Source organism: Nelumbo lutea, chromosome 5 (genome assembly GCF_056320005.1).
Source record: "Nelumbo lutea isolate HS-2025 chromosome 5, American lotus-T2T, whole genome shotgun sequence".
Taxonomy (NCBI): Eukaryota; Viridiplantae; Streptophyta; class Magnoliopsida; order Proteales; family Nelumbonaceae; genus Nelumbo; species Nelumbo lutea.
Genome location: NC_142688.1, coordinates 10017825 through 10037313, shown reverse-complemented (window position 1 = coordinate 10037313; position 19489 = coordinate 10017825). Strand labels below are relative to the sequence as shown.

General features: G+C 35.2%; 1 protein-coding gene across 1 annotated transcript; it reads left to right on the top strand.

Annotated features, from left to right (window-relative positions):
- Window positions 1-16142: 16142 nt before the first annotated feature.
- Window positions 16143-18736, top strand: LOC148850258 (putative isoaspartyl peptidase/L-asparaginase 2). Its single transcript, XM_088944323.1, has 4 exons — window positions 16143-16418; window positions 16774-17007; window positions 17370-17456; window positions 18121-18736. The coding sequence occupies exons 1-4, from the start codon at window positions 16257-16259 to the stop codon at window positions 18625-18627; spliced, it is 990 nt and encodes a 329-aa protein (XP_088800449.1). The 5' UTR covers window positions 16143-16256; the 3' UTR covers window positions 18628-18736.
- Window positions 18737-19489: the final 753 nt, after the last annotated feature.

Here is a 19489-nt window from a genome sequence, read left to right as displayed (position 1 = left end):
ATGATTATATATAAATTTATTTATTTTTGGTTATATAATAGAAAATTTTCAATAATTATTGAAGATTAAATTACTATTATTGAAATTTTTTAAAATTATTTTTTGTATTTTTTGTTATAAGTTATTGATTAATATTTATTAGAGATTAAACTATTATTTGAGATTATACTATTTATTGACAAAGTTAATATATTTTTAGTACTTATTGTATTTTTGTGATTTATATAATTATTGTATTTTTTGTTATCAATATATTTTTTGATAATTGTGTATTTTTTACTATAAATTTTCAACAATTATTGGAGGTTAAACTATTGTTATTTATTAGAGATGAGACTATTAATTTAGCTGAAATTATGAGTGTTCATGAGTTGGACCGGTTCAGTTATAGGCTATTTGGCCAACCAAATTGACTTGGTCAAGTTAAGGAGTTGGTCAAATGAAACCAACTAACCTTTTGTGAAAACCGACCCACTCAAATTGTATTGGTTTGGGTCAATTTTTTGGTTTGGTTAGTCGGTTAAGAAGATTTAAACTTAAAAATTATAGTGCAATTATTGAAAAATAAATTTAAAAATTAGATTTATAATATAAAACATTTTAGACTAAGAAATATGGGAAATTTCCCACATTTCTATATTAAAAAATATATTTTAATATTAATATATATCCATTGTTAGGTCATTCGATTTTGGTCAATTTACAAATGGCCAAAGTGAAACTGATCAAATTTGGTCGAATTAGGTAATTTTTGAACCAAAGGCAACCTAAAATACTAGAAAATCGACAAACCCGAGTCGAGTTAATTGGGTTGGCCGGTTTCATCAGTTTGATGAATAAACCTAACTAAAATTAATTATTGTTATTTTTGTATTATAAAAATTGTATTAAAGTAGCATATAAAATATAATTAATTATTAATTATTTAAAAAGATAAAAATATAAAATAATTGTATACTCTTCAGTGTTTCTATTAGGGCCATTTACTATAATAGACCTTTAGGGATGGCAATTTTCCCCATCCTCGATGGGGGCCCAACTTCCCGACCCCTTGGGTCGGGGATGGGGATTGTTTTGGTAGGGTGGGGTGGGAGACGGGGATTGATAGGAATCCTTGGTTGGGGTCGGGGTCAAGGATGGGGATTAAGGTCCCCGCCCCGCCCCAACCCCAATTATGTATATTGAATATACTATTATATTATTTATATTATATATCAAGATATATTTATAATATTATTTATAATTTAATTTTTATTTATTTGTAATAAATTTATTTAAAAATACTATTATTTGAAAACATTTTGGGGATTCGGGTCCCCACGAGGAACCCATCCCCGTCAGGGATCAGGGGTGGGGGTTAATTTTAGAGTCGAGGTGGGGTTAGGGATGGGGAATATGATCCCTGCCCCGTTGCCATCCCTACACACACCTTATAGTTTTACATATTTATTTAAACCTACCTTATAGTTTTCATTTTACTAAAACATCCTATATATTTTACAACTTATTTACTTAATCAACCTTTCATTACGAAGTGTTTGTTTTGCCATTAGGCCCATGATTTTTTATTCCAAAAATAACCTTAACATTTTTTTTGTACAAAAAATAAAATTGACCAAATATAGCCAATAGAGTGGTTGTCCGTGTCTTATTAAGGAAAAAATGGTATTTTTATTTTTATTTTCTTTTGATTAAATTTATTTAAATAAACATTAGGGTCAACACTTGTCATTTTCACTATCATCCAATGGAAGATTGATTAAATCCATTGCAAATTATAAGTGTTGCTTTAGTAAAATGCTAATTATATGATAGATTTTAGTAAATCCATGAAACTATGAGGGGTATTTTAGTAAATGACCCTTTCTATTATTTAGCTTTCGCTTAATAAATCTCGTGCATCGCACGGGGCCCTGCTAATTGTAATTAAATTTGGATTTTTTTTTTGGTAAACAAAAACTTCAATAAATCCAGCTAAACAAAAATACAAACAACACTACAAAAGTTCGGGTTGGACCCACTTGAGTAGCGGCCCTAATTACCCTAAACCAAGGTTGAAAGTAATCAGAAACATCAATTGTATCGAGAAAGAGATGTATTGGGATATGTTTTGGATACATATGCGTATTGGAGAAAAATTACGATATGCATATATAACAATATAACAATACTTTAATGCTTTAATATAACACTATAAATACTTTAATAAATCATAAAAATATAACAATAACACTAAATATAAGACCTCAAAGATTGTGTGTGTGTATATATAATAAATTAATATATTTTAATGGTTTTATGAAGAATAATTCTTAAGTTTATGGGATGGAAAAAACCCAACTCTCCTATCCAACCACAAAACATGCATTGGCACAATTTTTAAGTGAAAATATAATTAATAATTATTATTTATTTTTATTTTAAAAAATTATAAAAAAAAAATCAATAAGCATCTTACACTATATTCAAAAAATAGTTATTAAAGAGGAAATTTCAATTGCTTTATGGATATGATAGATCATCCATAGAATTATAATATATTCAATCATTATGATCAAATGATAAAATATAATTAATTATTAATTATTTTTTATTTTAAAATATATAAAAATACAAAAAAAAAATTATTAAAGAAGAAATTTCAATTACTTTGTGGATATGATAGATCATCCATAGAATTATAATATTATTCAAGGGAAAGAAACTTGCTTTCCCCCCTTTATTTATTTATTTTTTAGTTTTTGGTCGTATCTTTTTCATAGCATATTGATTGATACACCCGATACAACTTTTTGATACACCCCCGAACCCATAGGCCTGAAATTTTGTCCAAGCCTGGAAAATATTGGGCCGAGCCAACCTGTCTGGCTACTCAGCCCATGAATAGGTCTACTGATCAACAATACATGGTTTAACGATCGATTTGGGTTAAAATTAGGTTTGACCGTGGCAAGAATGGTAAAAAAAATTGTATATATATTAGTGGGGACTATGAGATGCACTAGTTTTGTTGAACACAATTCAAGCATAAAGAATCTTGTCTGATGGGATTTATTATGCGATCAAAAGGAATGTTTTATGTTTCAAACGTTTAATACATTCATAGAAAATAATATTTTATAATTTATAGAATTATTGAAAAAATATAATTTTAATTAGGTTTAGAAGTAAATACAACCATAATAAATAAAATTAATAATGATCACATTGAAATTCTCTAGAAGTTGGTAAGGGGTAATGATGTGTAGGTCCATCTCTTGATAATTACAAATGGAAACAGAATTCGGTTAATCAACTGATAATTTTTTTTTTTAGGATTTTTTTAACTCATATCAGTTCTTAGCCAATCTATACTATATATGAAAATGTGGATATAGAGTGAAAGTTATTTTGGACTAAAATTGCTCTCTATTTCTTTGTTTGTGAAAAAGTAAATAGTATCCTTAGTCGGTAGAAGAGAAAAGCTCGACAATGGGCTTGCACGCAGAGACTTTAGTGGAAAAACATGTGAATCAACTTCTTGATAATGTAATAGATTACACTTGGGAAATCCAATTCTCCCATCAAAATAGTATCCATCTCTGAATCTTTCATTTATCTCTACACCACTAGCTTTGGATTCTTCACTGATTTTCTTCTCGAAGAGAGAGAGAGAGAAGTGACAAAAAAAAGGAAGAGATAGTGCAAAGGTAATAGGATACAATAGGTAAAATGTCTTTCTACATGAAAGCAAACCATTGAGATATTTCATTTCGTCTTTGAACGAAAGTACTTTCTACAAAATCTTTTTTTTTCCTCTAATGCAAAGATTTGTAGAAGACAAAGCGTAGGGGTTTTTTTGGAAGACAAAAGGTTTTCCCAAGAGCTCCAAACTCAAGAATTTGCTTCACTAATTCTGTTACCGCAAAAGTGGGACGTAGAGAAAGAAAAAGCCTGCAATGTTACCAAAATATTCAGATAATCGAATTAGAGTTTTAGAAAAATCAAATTATTAGTTCAAAAATCGTTGCATATATAGCATTTAAAGGAGAAGTAGAAAGAGCCTTCTACACAACTGAAAATTTAGCATGGTATTTGAATTGTCAACCCCAACATGAAAAGAGTGAAAGAGCAAATTAATATCACCTCATGATGTTCGGAATAACCACCGGAAGCCAAGCGGTTGTGGCTCTGCATGTTTATACAATACTTTCTATATAGGGTGTATCATATCCATATCGGATACATGATACGTGATGACTGTACGTATATACGAGTCGTGAGTATCAATACGATATGCCTTCATATCGGTGGATACGGTCCAATACACACCGATATCGATATGGAAGTGTATTCGTATCTAGTTTGACAAAATTGTATATTGAGTACTTTTGGATTGTTTTTCATCTTTAATACAAGTTAAAAATGGTACTATGAAAACTGAAATAAATAATTTAAGATTTAAATTTTCAAAAAAATTAATAAAAATTATAAAAATAATATATTTCATCTACCTTATATGATTTATATATTTTATTTTACACATAATTATATATTGAAAAATGAAAACATAGTTATTATTTGAAAAAAATAGAGTTATTATAAAAATACTAAATAAATAAAAATTTCCAACAAAATTAATGGAAAACAAAAAAATTTAATTGTAGAAGCTGAAATGAATAATTTAATATTTAATTTCCCCAAAAAATTAATAAAAACTGAAAATTAAATATAATTTATTTTATTTGCCTTAAATAATTTATTTGCTTTATTTTACAATTATGTGTAAAATAAAAACATTATATGTTAAAAATGAAAACATGTTTATTATTTAAAAATAGTTGTTATTTGAATAAAATACTAAATTAATAAATATTCCCAGAAATTGAATATCATAATTATAAAATTAACAGAGTGATAATTATTATACAATGGTTTGAATGTTCTAGAGACCTGGTATCGTTTATTGTAATATTTCTCTTCATATAACCTATTGAAGTATGCATTTTCCATGTGTTTGTATCTTATTCATAGATAATTCAGCTTTTGGTTTAGTATAATTAATGTATTTATGTAATTTATATGCATTTCACTAGTGTATCCAAACATTTCTATATCTTTCGTTTGTATCTATGTATTTCCAAAGCATATCCGTACCCAGCTTATCCGATACCATACTCGACACCGATACTTTGATCCTTGATTGTATTATGATTGACTTAATCAAACGAGTAAATAGCGGTGAAAAAAAGAGGAAACTACCATGCTGAGGTGTCAATTTCAAAAGCTTTGAAAAGGAACAATGCAACCCTTCTAGAATTGCAAGGAGAGACCATCTGACATGGCCAGCCTTGTTTTAATATATGGTAATAGATACAGAAATGAGTTAAAAAGTCCTGCATATATACAAGTGTTGTCTTTGTAATGGCCTCTATGTAGATATCCATACGTATGAGAATAAACATTTATCGAAACACTTTCATGGACTAAATGGAAAGCAAGAGATCAAAACTCAAAATTCAAAAAGGTTTCCCCATATATGGGCTTCGGATAAAGTCTATTAAGTTGGACTAGAAATTGCATCTACATATTCTACCTAGAAATTGGGCTACAAAACTCAACACGTCCAATCCCAAGCCCAACCCAAGATGTTGGGTCAGGTTGGTAAGAGAAAAAATATTGGCAATTTTCAATAATTATTAATAATTACTCATATATAACAAAAATAGAATGACAATAATTATTGATAATTTACTAACCTAGGCCCGAATTTACCAACCCAAGGTTAAGTCCAAGTTTACCAACTCAGACCCAATCCGAGTTTAGCCTAACATCCTAGGCTAGACTTGGGCTTGGGCATATTGAACTTTATATCCCAATTTCCAAGTAGAACATATTCATAATATGTAGATATGCATATCTTAAAATATTGGCATGGGCTCGAATTGGGTCGGGTTGAGCTCAAACTACCCAAAGCCTAAACCCAAGCCCAACTTGAGTTTAGGTTAGCCTTGAGTTTTTTTACCTAAACCCAGCTTAAAGTTCGAAAACTCAAGCGTAATTTGTGCAAAAATTTTTGTTAAATTGGGTCAGGCTCAAGTTTGGCCCACCTAACCCACGCTACACCCCTAGTTAACAATTTTTTACTATGAATTAATAAATATTATAATTCTTAATTTATAAAAATAATACTATTATTAATTAATAAAACTAATACTATGAATTATTAAAAATAGTAATAAAATAATTACTTTCATGATTCATGAAAACAATTATTAATTTTTAAATTTTAATATTAATGAAATAATTAATTATTATTGGTAATTAAAGAATTTGTTGGTAATTATCACTAATTAATTACTAATGAATTATTAATGTCATTAATATTAATTACTAAAAACAATAATATATTTTGGTATTTTTTTAATAAACCATAGATATAAATAATATATTTTAAGTGAATTTTGGTATTTTTAATTAATCCTAATATATTTTTGGTATTTTTTCATTTTCCTTGGATAATTCGATATTGAATTAAATCTACTAGACAATAATACACACATGTACATGAAATATAATTGATTAAGTTGTGAAATTCCAAACTTAAAAGTGACAAAACACAATCTGCATACAAATTTGAGGGGTACTCTAAAATTTCTGGTATCATGTATTATTAATATTCATATCCATACAAAAAATGTCAAATCGACAATTCCACTCGAGATTTTCTACTCACAAATTATTCTCACATCTCTAATATCTTCCCATGAATGACAAGTTGGGGTGGATTCAAGCTGAGTTGGATTGCACTTTTATGAGTCGAATGCAAATAGTTCTGAAAAGCTTGATTTGTGTCCACCCCTAATGACAAGAAAGACATTCCTAATGCATAATTGTAATGTCCCATGGGTAGTGATGTGGGAACAACTCATGGGTATCAGATCTGAGCATGGTCAATCGACACCATCATTCAATAATACATGATATGCCATCACTAACCTCACCTAGGGATGGCTTCGAGCGGAATTTGAGCCTAGTATATATGCTCATTTGCTAATCGAATTGGGCTCGAGCCTAATAAAGCTTAGCTTGAGAGGTTTGCGAGCCTTATCGAGCTTTTAGACACACACACACACACACACACACACACACACACATATATATATATATATATATATATATATATATAATTTTTTATAGTTCTTAATTTTTTATATGTCAAATAAAAAATTATATGCATATTTTTATTTTTATAAAACATTTAATTCACAATTGAGCTCAAACTTTCGAGCTTTTGACTTGAGTTGAATTCAAGCTCAAATCAAGCTTGAGCTCGAGCTCAAGCCTGATAGATTCTTAGTGAGTTAAGCTCGAATAGACAGATGTTTCGCTCCACTGGCTCGAATCCACTCCTACCCTCATGTATCAAGCCCAACACTGCTCCATTCATCTTAATGTATGTCAAGGTGTACTCCCATTTAGAATATGACACATCAGCTATGAACGAGAAAGTGGATTGATTAAATGGCATGCTTCCCTCCCCCTTTTTGAGGGACATACAGAGAATTTTCGTTTATAGGTTCAATGACGCAATCAATTTTAATGGTTCCAAGCAATAATTTGGAGTCAAAGACCACATAAAAGCATAAGGACTAAGAAAAAGTAAGGGTCGGATTGGTTTGTAGGAAGAGGGGTCTAGAATCAGAATTGGAATGGTCTCAACTGTTTGGTTGGGGGGAATCATTATCTGATTCTAAGGCTTAGTTTGGAAAGAGTGCAAATGCAAATTATTTTTTATGTATTTGCACCGTATATATTTACATTTGTAGTCCTTTCAAATTGAGCTTAGGGAATGACCATTCCCTCTCCCTCTATTGGGAATGAGATACGGGCAGTTCTGATTTCAATTCTAATCCAAACCAAACAAGTAAGGGAACTCCTCAATAGGAGTCTATAATATTCCACAATCAAGTAGGTGTTTGGAACCAATGTTATTTCTTCAAAAAAATAGCACCACATCTGAAATCTGTTATTTTTTTTTTTTCAGAAGTCTTGATGTTTGGTTATGCATTTTTGGAAAGATATTTTCTTAGACTATGTCTTGGAAATCAAGAAAGGTGTAGTATATGAAAAAACACTTTTTTTGGTGTTTTCATGTTTTTTCTATTGTTACTAGTAATAATATGCTGGCGTGGCACTGAAAAATGCTTTTGGGACAGCAGTATCAATGGTACCAAATAAAAAAGAAAAAAAAAAACATTTTCTAAAAAAATGGCATGCCAATGCAACACCGCTTTCTCAAAAAAATGGTTATAAAAAAATGACATTATTTCCGAACACCACCCAAATTTCTGATGCACAAGAAATGCGGAGGAATCCTGCAACAGACTTTTGAATACAGCATTTTAGTCACCTCCCAATTCAATAACTGAAGCACCTATACCAAGAGCTATTGGATTTTAATCTCATAAGACATTAAATTCAATGGGTTTGATTGGTCAATTACATGAGAAATTGCACTTGTACACTTGTTTGAAAAAAATCAATTTTTCTCTTACAAAAACCCAGTTTTGAACTTGTCCCACATTGGAAAATTATAAGTTTTGTTTTCAATATTTCATTAGGAGCTGATTTACATTTCTTAGAATCAGTAAAGGAGAGTATGGGGATTCGATACCGCGCAGCACGCGTGTGTATGGCGCAATGAGGCGCTTTAGAGGCGCACTTTGCTCGCACTTCGGCGTTAACAACTTTTTAAACAATTACAATGGTTGAAATTGTGACTGTTCAAGGTGCTTTCTCTAAACCAGCACCTATCTTTTCCTTATACCTCTTCACAAATTATTTAAGGAGCATGAATCAGACTCCAAAAACACAATTTCGAAATTCACTATCTCTCTCTTTTTCAGTCCGGTCTGCTACAGTCTCACAGAAGGTTTCTTTGGAGACTCTTCAACTTTACTGATTGCAGAGTCTCGCCCAAGGCCCTATTGTATCCTGGGAATGAATTTGCCTGTAACCCAACAGCAAACTCAGTAAAACTGAGTGGGGGCAAATAACGTTCTAAAGACAGTGTCTTCAGACACACCTCAGAGCTTCTCCTCCTAAGTTATAGTGACCCCATCTTCCCCAACAAGAGCCTGTTAAAATCTGACTAAAGTTGCACCCGCTTCAACTTCTTTATAAGGAGCAAAATGGAACTTTTATTTTATACCAACAATAGGAGCCAAAAGAGTCTCCGGTTATCGCACCAACACCCCATACAAGTTGTTCATAGCACCATCGAGGTTAACCTTCACCCTCGGTTATCTCATTTCTTAGTTTTTCAAAATTAAAAGAAGGGCTAATTAATTTATATATACTTTCTACATTTAGGAAATTAATTAATGTACCTTAAACATTCAAAACTTATTTATACATGCCTTATTGACTGGCCCAGCATAACACATATAGGACAATGGTTTTTGAATCGTTGTTGACCCGGATGTCGAACTGTTTGGTTCGGAAACAGTCCAAACAACTAGAAATGCTCATCGTCCAGTTTGGTGCGGTTTGGATAATTTTTCAGATCAAATCAGAAAATTATGGCTTAGGAAATTTTTGGACTAAATCAAATCGTGAGTCGGCGAGAATAGTTAAGGTTTCGTTGTATGAGAATGAGAGAGAGAGAGAGATTACCACAATTGCAAAGACGAATGACGAAGGTCTAATCGGCGGCAACAACCAACGGCAGTAGCGAAGTAAAACAAAACATAACTAAAACTATATTCGACTGTTCGGTCACCGATGTTCGCAAATCGCAAAAGTAAAACTGCCGCAGCGGTAGCGGCAATAGTAGTGGTAATCGCAAAGACGGACCTTTGTGTGGCTTCAGTCGTCCAGTCACCGGTGCTCTATGTTCTCTGAGAAGAAAACCAAAACAAAAGTAAAATTTCAATGCAAAAAAGTAGGAAAAGGAAAATCCAAAAAGGCTAGGTATTGACTACTATGTATTGATTATCGAAGAGGAGAGAGAAATTAAAAAAGTAAAAATTAAATTTTAAGTATTTGATATATTTATATATAATTATATATATTATATCATATTAATACAGTACTGTTGACGGTTTGGTTTGGTTTGGTTTGGTTTATAAAATTTAATAAACCAAACTGTAAACCGTAAACTGCATTTCTTAAATTCGTGAAACTGAATCAAACCATTATAAATTTAGACTGAACCAAACCACAAATTTGGAAAAACAATTTATTTTTAAAGCATATAGTCTTGATTTATTTTTGCAACTAGCAACAAGAAAAACAAATTACGGTATAGAACCCCTGAAATCGTTACTTATCAGGAGTAAATAATAATTCCACAATAAAGTTAGTGAAATTGAAAAACTATGTTCTTTTTTTTTTTTTGGTAGAATTAGGATGAGCTACACAAGATGGGGTGTAAATCAGCCCCAAGCATCACAAAAACAAAGAGAACTTAAACCCCTTAGGATAGAGGAAGAGAAAAAACTGAGAGTACTAAGAGGAAAAGAAAGAGTTCGATTTGTGGTCCAGATTGCAACTTGATTGGCTTTTCTATGAATGTGGTTGTAGGTGATTCCACATTCCAAATCTCCAGCCAGCTTCAAAACACTCCTCAATGATAGTCTTCAACCTCCATGGGCAGTCCACTTTGTTCTTTAAACATGAAATCACAAGAAGAGAGTCTCTCTCAATGAGGATGGAGAGATTCCTATAGTTAAGAGCAATGTTATGGGCCTCACACGCAGCCCAAGCATTCGCTACATTAATTAAGGAATTCCCGATAAAATAAGCTTTGGTCTTACTAACATTCCCTTATTGATTTCTTGCAATACAACCAATTGTGCAATCACCTTTATTATTTCTAGATGCGTCAAAATTTATTTTGATGGAACCCCCTTTTGGAACTTTCCATTTGATTGGCTTCTATTTTTTGGTCTATATAGGACTCGAGTTAGAAAAATTCTCAGTATTGTGATTAAAATATAGAGACAAAGCTCTATCAATAATGACCGAAGGGTGACAACAACGGCTAAGGAATGTTTTTTACGTTTATATTCTTCCAAATTTGCCACAAGATAAAGCAAGATTTTAGAAGGATCATAGAATCAGTTTGATTGGAAAGTAAACCATTCCAGCACTCCCTAAATGAGGAATCATTTCAAGTAGGCACTTAATATTTGGATTTAAGATACTCTAGATTTATTTAGCAATAATAGAGTTTTTAAAAATATGATCTTAATCTCACCATTATTATTGTGTAAAGTGAGCAGTTACTGATTTTTGGTGTAAAAAAGCGGAGAACAGTTCTTCAAAGGAAATAAATTGTTAGGTAATTCTGGAAAGGCGAAATTTACCTTCACCCAGAAAACGAAAAATAAGAAAGCCAATTTTACTCAACATTTTGTTTCATTTTCTCTATCAGGTCAACTTCAATATGGATTAATTGCAAGATGAATCTTTTGGGTCTTGGAGATTCCATCAGTATCGGTGGATGCGATAGGCCCACTAAAATCCAAAATCACTTTTTCTACACGCATGATACCATATGTATCTCGGGAAGCACCACTGCACCAGCCCTTTTGTCCTATTCCCGTTTAAGATTCTCAGCTCTTTTAAGTACCTGTTTGAGGACTTCCACATTGTTGTGCGACGAGAAGACGAAAAGCAACTCAACGAAGGCTCGAACACTCCCAAACGAGCACTAAAGCTTTAACAGTTACAACCTAGCATTAGTGATGTGATTGGCGGTGATGTAGACACGTCTCTGCCATGAGGGCCCACATCTAGGCATCGACTTTTCGAGAGACTCAGAGACCACGTACTCTGTTGTGTGTGGACTCTGAGAGAAAGTGACGTCGGATCTCTTTTACAGTACACTAGTATCTTTGGAGATTCCATTCGTATCTGTGGACGTGTGGACGTGATCGCCACTCCAACCAATTGTCCCCACTCCCTCCACCCACTTCTGCAGCCACCCCCCAACATCTACGACTCTTTTGTCTATAGTCACTAGTCAGTCGTTGCTTTTCATTTGCCTTTTTCGTATCATACATATAACATTAATATATGCAGGGGCGGAATTAGGATCTTTTATCGAGGGGTCAAAACATAAAAAATATAAATAGGGGGGGTTAAAAATTAGGAAATATGAATAAAGAGGATAAAATACAAATGAAAAATAAATTTAAAAGGAATTTTGAAGGTATAGAAAGGGTCATGGCTCGCCTCCCCCACCCCCTGGCTCCACCCCTGAATATATATTTTGAGACTAAACCTAAAGAGATTTTAGGACTGCAATTCCCTCAGAAATCTGAATTGCAGCCCCTTTTAATCTACTAATAATCCCCTTATAAACTGCATCCTGTCCGTGCATCCGACATCAATCCACAAACAGGATTTCAGTCCACCCGTAGGTCGACTGGAATAAGGGCGGTCCAAAAACTGAAGTCTTAGTTAAAGCCCGACCCAGTAGTTTCTGTGGTCGTCTCGTCAATTATTCCAGTCCAGTCCAAACAGATTGAACACGCCGCGGAAGAAAAATTAGACCCTATGATCCAAATCCAATAAAGCGCCTGCCTACCGCACCGCTGCTCCCAAAAAATAATTACAAAACTGCAATTAAAAGGGAAATTGGCTGGCGACCTGGCGTTGTGTTTTAGTGGAAGACGTATAATGTACACAGTACCACATCTTTCGTGGCGCTGATGTGTCCACTTACTTCCTTGTCTTTCTTCATGTAATATATTGGCCAATACAAATCTCCCCCTGTGTGTGTGTGTCCTTCATCCATGCACGCATGTATATCTTATCTTCTATTCTTCTGGTTTCTTGATTAAGTAAGCATCTAATCTGGTCTAAGGTATCAGGGTATAGCCAATCACCGTTCTTATCAACTCCCAATTGGATATATTTAGAGAATCTGATCTGATAATACTATTTAAACCATTATTATAAAATTTCAACCGGTAACTTCTGATCTTAGCTTAAGGGTGTGAATTTGGCCTGATTTGGTCCAGTCTGATCGATTTAATAAATCCATTACAGATGAACTAGATTCAATCCAATCCAATAAATATTTTAACCATTTTAGACCGACACATTGGTTTTAATTTAAACTGATCCAGCCCAAACATTATCCATTAACACATGTATTAATGAGTCCAACCCAATCCAACATAAATCTATGAACAAGGTCCAATACTTTGAACCATTTAACTCTGGGATTCATCCAATTCAATATGTGTTATTGGTTCGTCCAAAAACCGGTCCATTGACACCCCTGCCCAATTGATGACATTAGCGATGACGTAAGGCGAGGAGCTATTGTGACTGTGGGTCCCGCTGTATCGGGATGCCCAGATATTGGGAGTGAAACGCATCGAATAAAACAAACACGTGGGCGGCAACACCAGTTGCTTCAGATTTTTGTACCATTCTCTTTTTTTTTTTTTTTTATGCTGCAACAGATTTTTGTACCATTCATTAATTATCTCATTTTCCTTCTTTTGGAGAGATAATTATCTCATTTTTCCTTGCTTTTGCTTTCCTCTCCCCGCTAGCGAAACTTTAATTTTTTTTTTTTTTTTATGATTCCCCAAAACCACTTTTTCGTACGCTACCAAAAACCGAGTCCCCAACGTTTAGTGGGTTGCATCCATGAGGGCCCCAAGTGCTGTTTAGGGTTGCGCAAAGTGCTGTTGGAGCTTAAACCTCAATGTTTACCATTCAATATTTCAATGCGGCAAAAAAATTTCATTTATCTTGTTAAATCAAATACCATAATCACGGTAGTGATACCTTGTATTTAAAGAGAGTAAGTACAAACCAGAAGTAAATAAATCCTGCAAATCACAAGGCTCCATAAAATCATTCCTCCAACCCCCCTTGTTTTGATCATATTGTAATCCCACATGCATGTACTTACTACTGAGTGAACATCAAAAGATCCTCTGCAACATAGATTCTCTCTGTCAGAGAGCTCTAATTAAGATAGTAGCACTCGATCTGGTTTTAATTAAGGCTCAGAAATTATGTGAAACTCTGTGAAATATTTCAAATAATTAAGTACTGTTTGTTAGTATCACATGTTTTGTTATTTTATTTATTTATTTCTCTGTCATTGTCGATCAGTTTTACTTTTATTGCTAAAGCAGTAATTTTGTGCAATTTATTGTATAAACGTCAAAAAAGATTCCAGGGTATCACAGACTACAAGACAACGATGGAAATGTGTTGTTCTGGATCCCACTACGTCTGTGGGGCGCTAAATTCAGTGGAGTTGCAGACTGAAGATGCTTGCTAACAAATATAGCAGCTGATCGCCAGAGCGGAGAAATGTGGTAAAGACAACCTGGCCCCGCATTTTCTAAATTTACCCCATTCCACTTGCTCCTTTTTCAAGAGTTTGTGATGAATTGGAATGCTTTACTTGTATCTTTTATCAAACCAATAAAGCTAACCCGATTGATTTCCTTTGTGGTCAGAGCTGGAAAATAATACACGTGTCACTATGATATTACTTTTTGTTAGATATTAAAAGAAACGCAATATCTATGATCCAATTCACATTGGTAGGCCTGGATGACTCTTCTTAGCTTGCATTTCCTTATTGAGTTGCCAATATAGAATTTCCACATTATAGATTTATATCTCCACATAACCACATACAGTTGTCATTAATTGCAATATGCCAAAATACCATCCGCTATTTTAGTATACTGCTGACGTGTAAATAGTATATTAAGTGTTTTACACGTGTATTCTAGTGAGTCACTAGTTGGATAGATGGTATAGTTCATCTTCAAGGCTTCAATGCCGCAAAAATCCCATACTATGATTTGCTTCAAAGATTCTTTATTACCATTTACCAAAAAAAAAAAAAAAATAAAAGAAAAAGAGATAAAGTAGGAAGTCCTTTATCCAAATCAGAGAAACATCTTTTATTTATTTTTACTTATATCTGCATAAATTCTCTTTGTGAAAAGTTCTTATTCCCTTTGAGCAGTGGGGCGACGGATGCAGAATTAAGGAAAAGAAAATAAGCCCAGATTTCTTAATCACTTTTTCTACCCATTCTCTACCTACCGTAGATACATAATAGAGATATATAATACAGAATAGGTAAGAAAAGTGAATAAAAAATCCCTAGTGAAAGAAAATTGGGTTGTTTGACAGTTTGATGACAGGACGTCCTGATAAAAAGCGAACTACTAGATTGCAAAATCACGAGTAAAGTAATGAAAGGCACTTAGGATATGCAAAAAGGTATTTCTGTTGAGGTAATAATTTAATGGCGTCCAAGGGTTCTCTTCCTTCTCACGATGGTTCGGAATTGATGACTTTGAGCTCAGACGTCGGGTTTTAACCATGCCGATCAACTCTTAGGAGACTTCAATCTTAATTGTCCTTCGAACCTTTCAAGCTTAAATACGTTTTACCTAAATTCACCAGGCACTAGTATACAACAGCCGCGTCAGCCCATCCTGTCAATATGATATATTCTAATCAAATGGAATATGGCAGTAACAAAGTTAAAAATGGTGAAGACTGAAGATTGAAGGCATCCAAAATAAGTAAATGAAAGTGGTGAGGGAATTGGAATCTGTTCCTCACTGAGCATGCCTTGGACCGACCTCACAACCACATTCACCCTGTATTAGTATTACCCATGTGCAGTCAAGACAATTGTGAAGTCAGTGTAAGGCGCCCACCATGAGGTGCAGATCCGGACTCATTTGGAGGTCTTCTCCTCTGGATTCTCCAAGGAAATGTATTTCACTGGGAGTTTCCATTTCACAATTTCCGATACCAACTAATAACTGTGTGACAAGTGTTGGGGACATTAGTGTAAAATTCAATTATTCCTTTGTATTTATTTTTCTTAATTTAGGCAATACGAACACCTGTCACACCGTGTTTGGTTATATATAAAAAAGGACGCAGTTAATTAAAATTTACTCGGATGAGTCACGCCCCAATGACTTGGAGTCTTGGACGACTGCTCAGTGGCTGGCCGCCCGTGCCCGTGCCCGTGCCCGTGGACAAACTATTGGACTTGAAACTATTTATCAAATCCAACTCATAAAGATTTCGAGTCCGAAATGCCTAATTGCCTATATAAACGAGGGAAGGAGGCCACCTCCGCTGGCACCCTGAAAACCAGAAACCAAAGTTGAGAGAGAGAGTGAGAGAGAGCAGCGAGTAGAAAGCTTGAGATTCATTATTCTGCCATACAGAGAGGGAGAGAAATAGATTGCGAGATGGGTGGTTGGGCAATAGCAGTGCATGGAGGCGCTGGTGTGGACCCAAACCTCCCACAAGAGCGTCAAGAGCAGGCCAAGCAACTTCTCACCCGCTGCCTTAATCTAGGCATATCTGCTCTTCGCTCCTCGCTTCCTGCCATTGATGTCGTCGAACTCGTGGTATGCATATTTTGCGTTCCTGATTTTCTTTTTGCTCATTCTTAGCTCGTCTCTTCTTTCTCTTTAAAATCCTACAATGCTCAAAAATATATACTACAGTTCTTTCTCGTTTGTTTTTGGGCCAAATACTTGAATGCCATGAGCATTTTCAGACTCTGATGATCGCATGCATAGCATATGGCATCTCTATCTCTGCAATATTTGTTTTAATGAGAGATCAGAGATGCCAGTGTTTATAATTTAAAGAGAGTGTTGTACCGATAGAGATATAACGTCAGCGCAAGCGATAGCTTTTCTTTTTCTTTTTATTTTCAGCTTTATTTCTGGTTTATGAGTCAATGTATTGTGATTTCAGGTGAGGGAATTGGAAACTGATCCGCTGTTTAACTCTGGGCGGGGATCGGCATTGACGGAGAAAGGAACGGTAGAAATGGAAGCGAGCATCATGGATGGGCCCAGGAGAAGATGTGGAGCGGTTTCGGGGTTGACGACGGTAAAGAATCCGGTATCACTGGCACGCCTCGTCATGGACAAGTCTCCTCATTCATATCTTGCCTTCTCTGGCGCTGAGGAGTTCGCAAGGCAGCAGGTATTTAATTGAAAGAAATCAACAAACAAAACACTAGCTAATTACGTTTTGAAGAACGACATCTTTGACTTTTCTTGCTTGAACCGGAGCCTTATCTCCAGTTCCAACTTCCAAGCCAATCGTTCATTGTTATTAGAGTCTAGAGCGTTGAATCATGGGCCGCATCCTCCTCCTTAATTTGGATGGATCATAATGTCCACAAGAATGGACAAAGCCCATTTAGAGATGACATGTCAACGTACATCCCACATTCCCACCCCCTACGAACTACGTATCCCTGACGCTGAGAGTCACTTGGACTTATAAGCCAATTGTTCATTGAAAAATTGATAATGTCTTACGTGTGGGTACTTGTGTTTTAGGGTGTGGAACTAGTGGAAAACGAATATTTCATTACGGAGGATAACGTGGGGATGCTAAAGCTGGCGAAAGAGGCGAATAAGATCGTGGTACGTTCATCTCATTTTTATTTCAGCTGAGAATCTGATAAATCCTAATTGCGATTCTCTAATAAAACAATGGAAAATGGCAGTAGCTTTGCTTGAGTGAAACTAATCCGGCATATTAAGTACCATGTACCAACTGGTTATTGTCACGTTCATTGCTTAAGAGATCAGAGACCTCCACCTCGGAAACGTTGTCCGGCAAAAGAGCCGCCTTTCAATCCATTGGATTGGTTCGTGGGCTGCCCACTTATTTTAGTCCAATGGTTTCGGATTCAGTTGGGCCTACCGCTTACCTGCTCCGTTGGTCTGTCTGCCTGTCTGCCACCTTGGAGCCGCCGGGCTTGCAACTATGTTTTTAAGAGGGATTGCTGGGTCCCCCTGCTTCCGGATCCCGGTGAGACGGTGATTTCAAGTTACAAGTTGCCAGTTTCAACGTTCAATTTTCAAATGGGGGTGGTGGGGTGGGGACATTGAGATTGAGGCCGGGTTCATGGAATGGTGACCCTTTCTTTCAGTGGGGTTCTCTTGATTCAGGATCTGGAATCCTGCTGGCTCCTGCTATGCGCTTTTCTCCATGATAACTTGATTCTTTTTCTTTCTTTTTTATTTTTTCCTTTTGTTAGATCTTTGTTTTTTATAATGTTTGTCTGTGGCGTGTATGATGCAGTTCGACTACAGGATCCCGGCCTTAGGTCTTGAAACGTGTAGTGCGGGTGCTGGATTGGTGGAGAGTGCATTGCAAATGAATGGACTCCCAATCAGCATATACGCACCGGAGACAGTAGGCTGTGTGGTGGTGGACAGCCAGGGGCGATGTGCAGCTGCCACCTCCACGGGTGGTCTCATGAACAAAATGAGTGGGCGAATAGGTGATTCCCCCTTGATAGGCGCAGGTACGTACGCTTGCGACCTCTGCGCGGTGTCGTGCACTGGAGAAGGCGAGGCCATCATTCGTGGGACTCTGGCCAGAGATGTGGCAGCAGTCATGGAATACAAGGGACTGCAACTCCAGGATGCCCTGGATTATGTGATAAAGAAGAGGTTGGATGAGGGGAAAGCTGGTATGATCGCGGTGTCCAGTAATGGGGAGGTGGCTTATGGATTCAACACCACTGGAATGTTTAGGGGTTGTGCCACTGAGGACGGGTTTATGGAGGTGGGCATTTGGGAGTAGATTGTCTTTTCGTTCTACTTTCTACATGTTGGTAATTTCTACTTTCAACTGCTATGTAAACTTCCCGACCAAAAAATTAATTTATGCCGGAAAATCCAAAATTTATATATATCAATATGTGTTTGGACTCGTCTCTTGCTCTATTAAAAGAAAAGAAATCTTTAAGGCCCATGTTGATGGCATTGATCAAAATAAATAAATACATGGGCCCATGGCTGTGTACACTGTTTGTAAACATATTAACCCACGAAGCCCAATTATAGTATATACCATCTCTCCATGGCCCATTCGTTGAAAATTTACTTGACCAGTTCCTGTGACATCGTCTAACATATCGGATTTAATTATTTTACTTGCATAGTATTAATGGATTTTTCAGTGTTCCTTCATACGAAACGTAAAAAAAAGTAAAAAGCAAGGTATATGATATACATGCTTACTTTATATTTAATATTGATAATATTCTAATTATCCTTTTTTTTTGGTTTGGGGGGGGGGGGGGGGAGGGGGCAAAACAAAGGAGATTCATTCATCTATAGATCCGATATCTACATAGCTGTGACGATCGTATGCTGTCTTTCTGATTTTTACAAGTAAATAAAGCTAAATTATGAGCTAGAATATTTAGGTCCCTTTTTATATGCTGTATATTTACAGCTGAAAAAGAGTCCCATAGCTCCCATAGTTGATCCATCCGTAATTGGAAATGCCAAGGATTATCCGATGTACGATCCTTGATTCTTTTGGTTAGGGTTTCTGCATCTGAGAATACAAACACCTTTGAAACACACAGCCTTCTAGCATGACATAGAGCTTTTATGAGTCCCCAGCTCTACATCGTCAGCTCCAACAGCATAACATT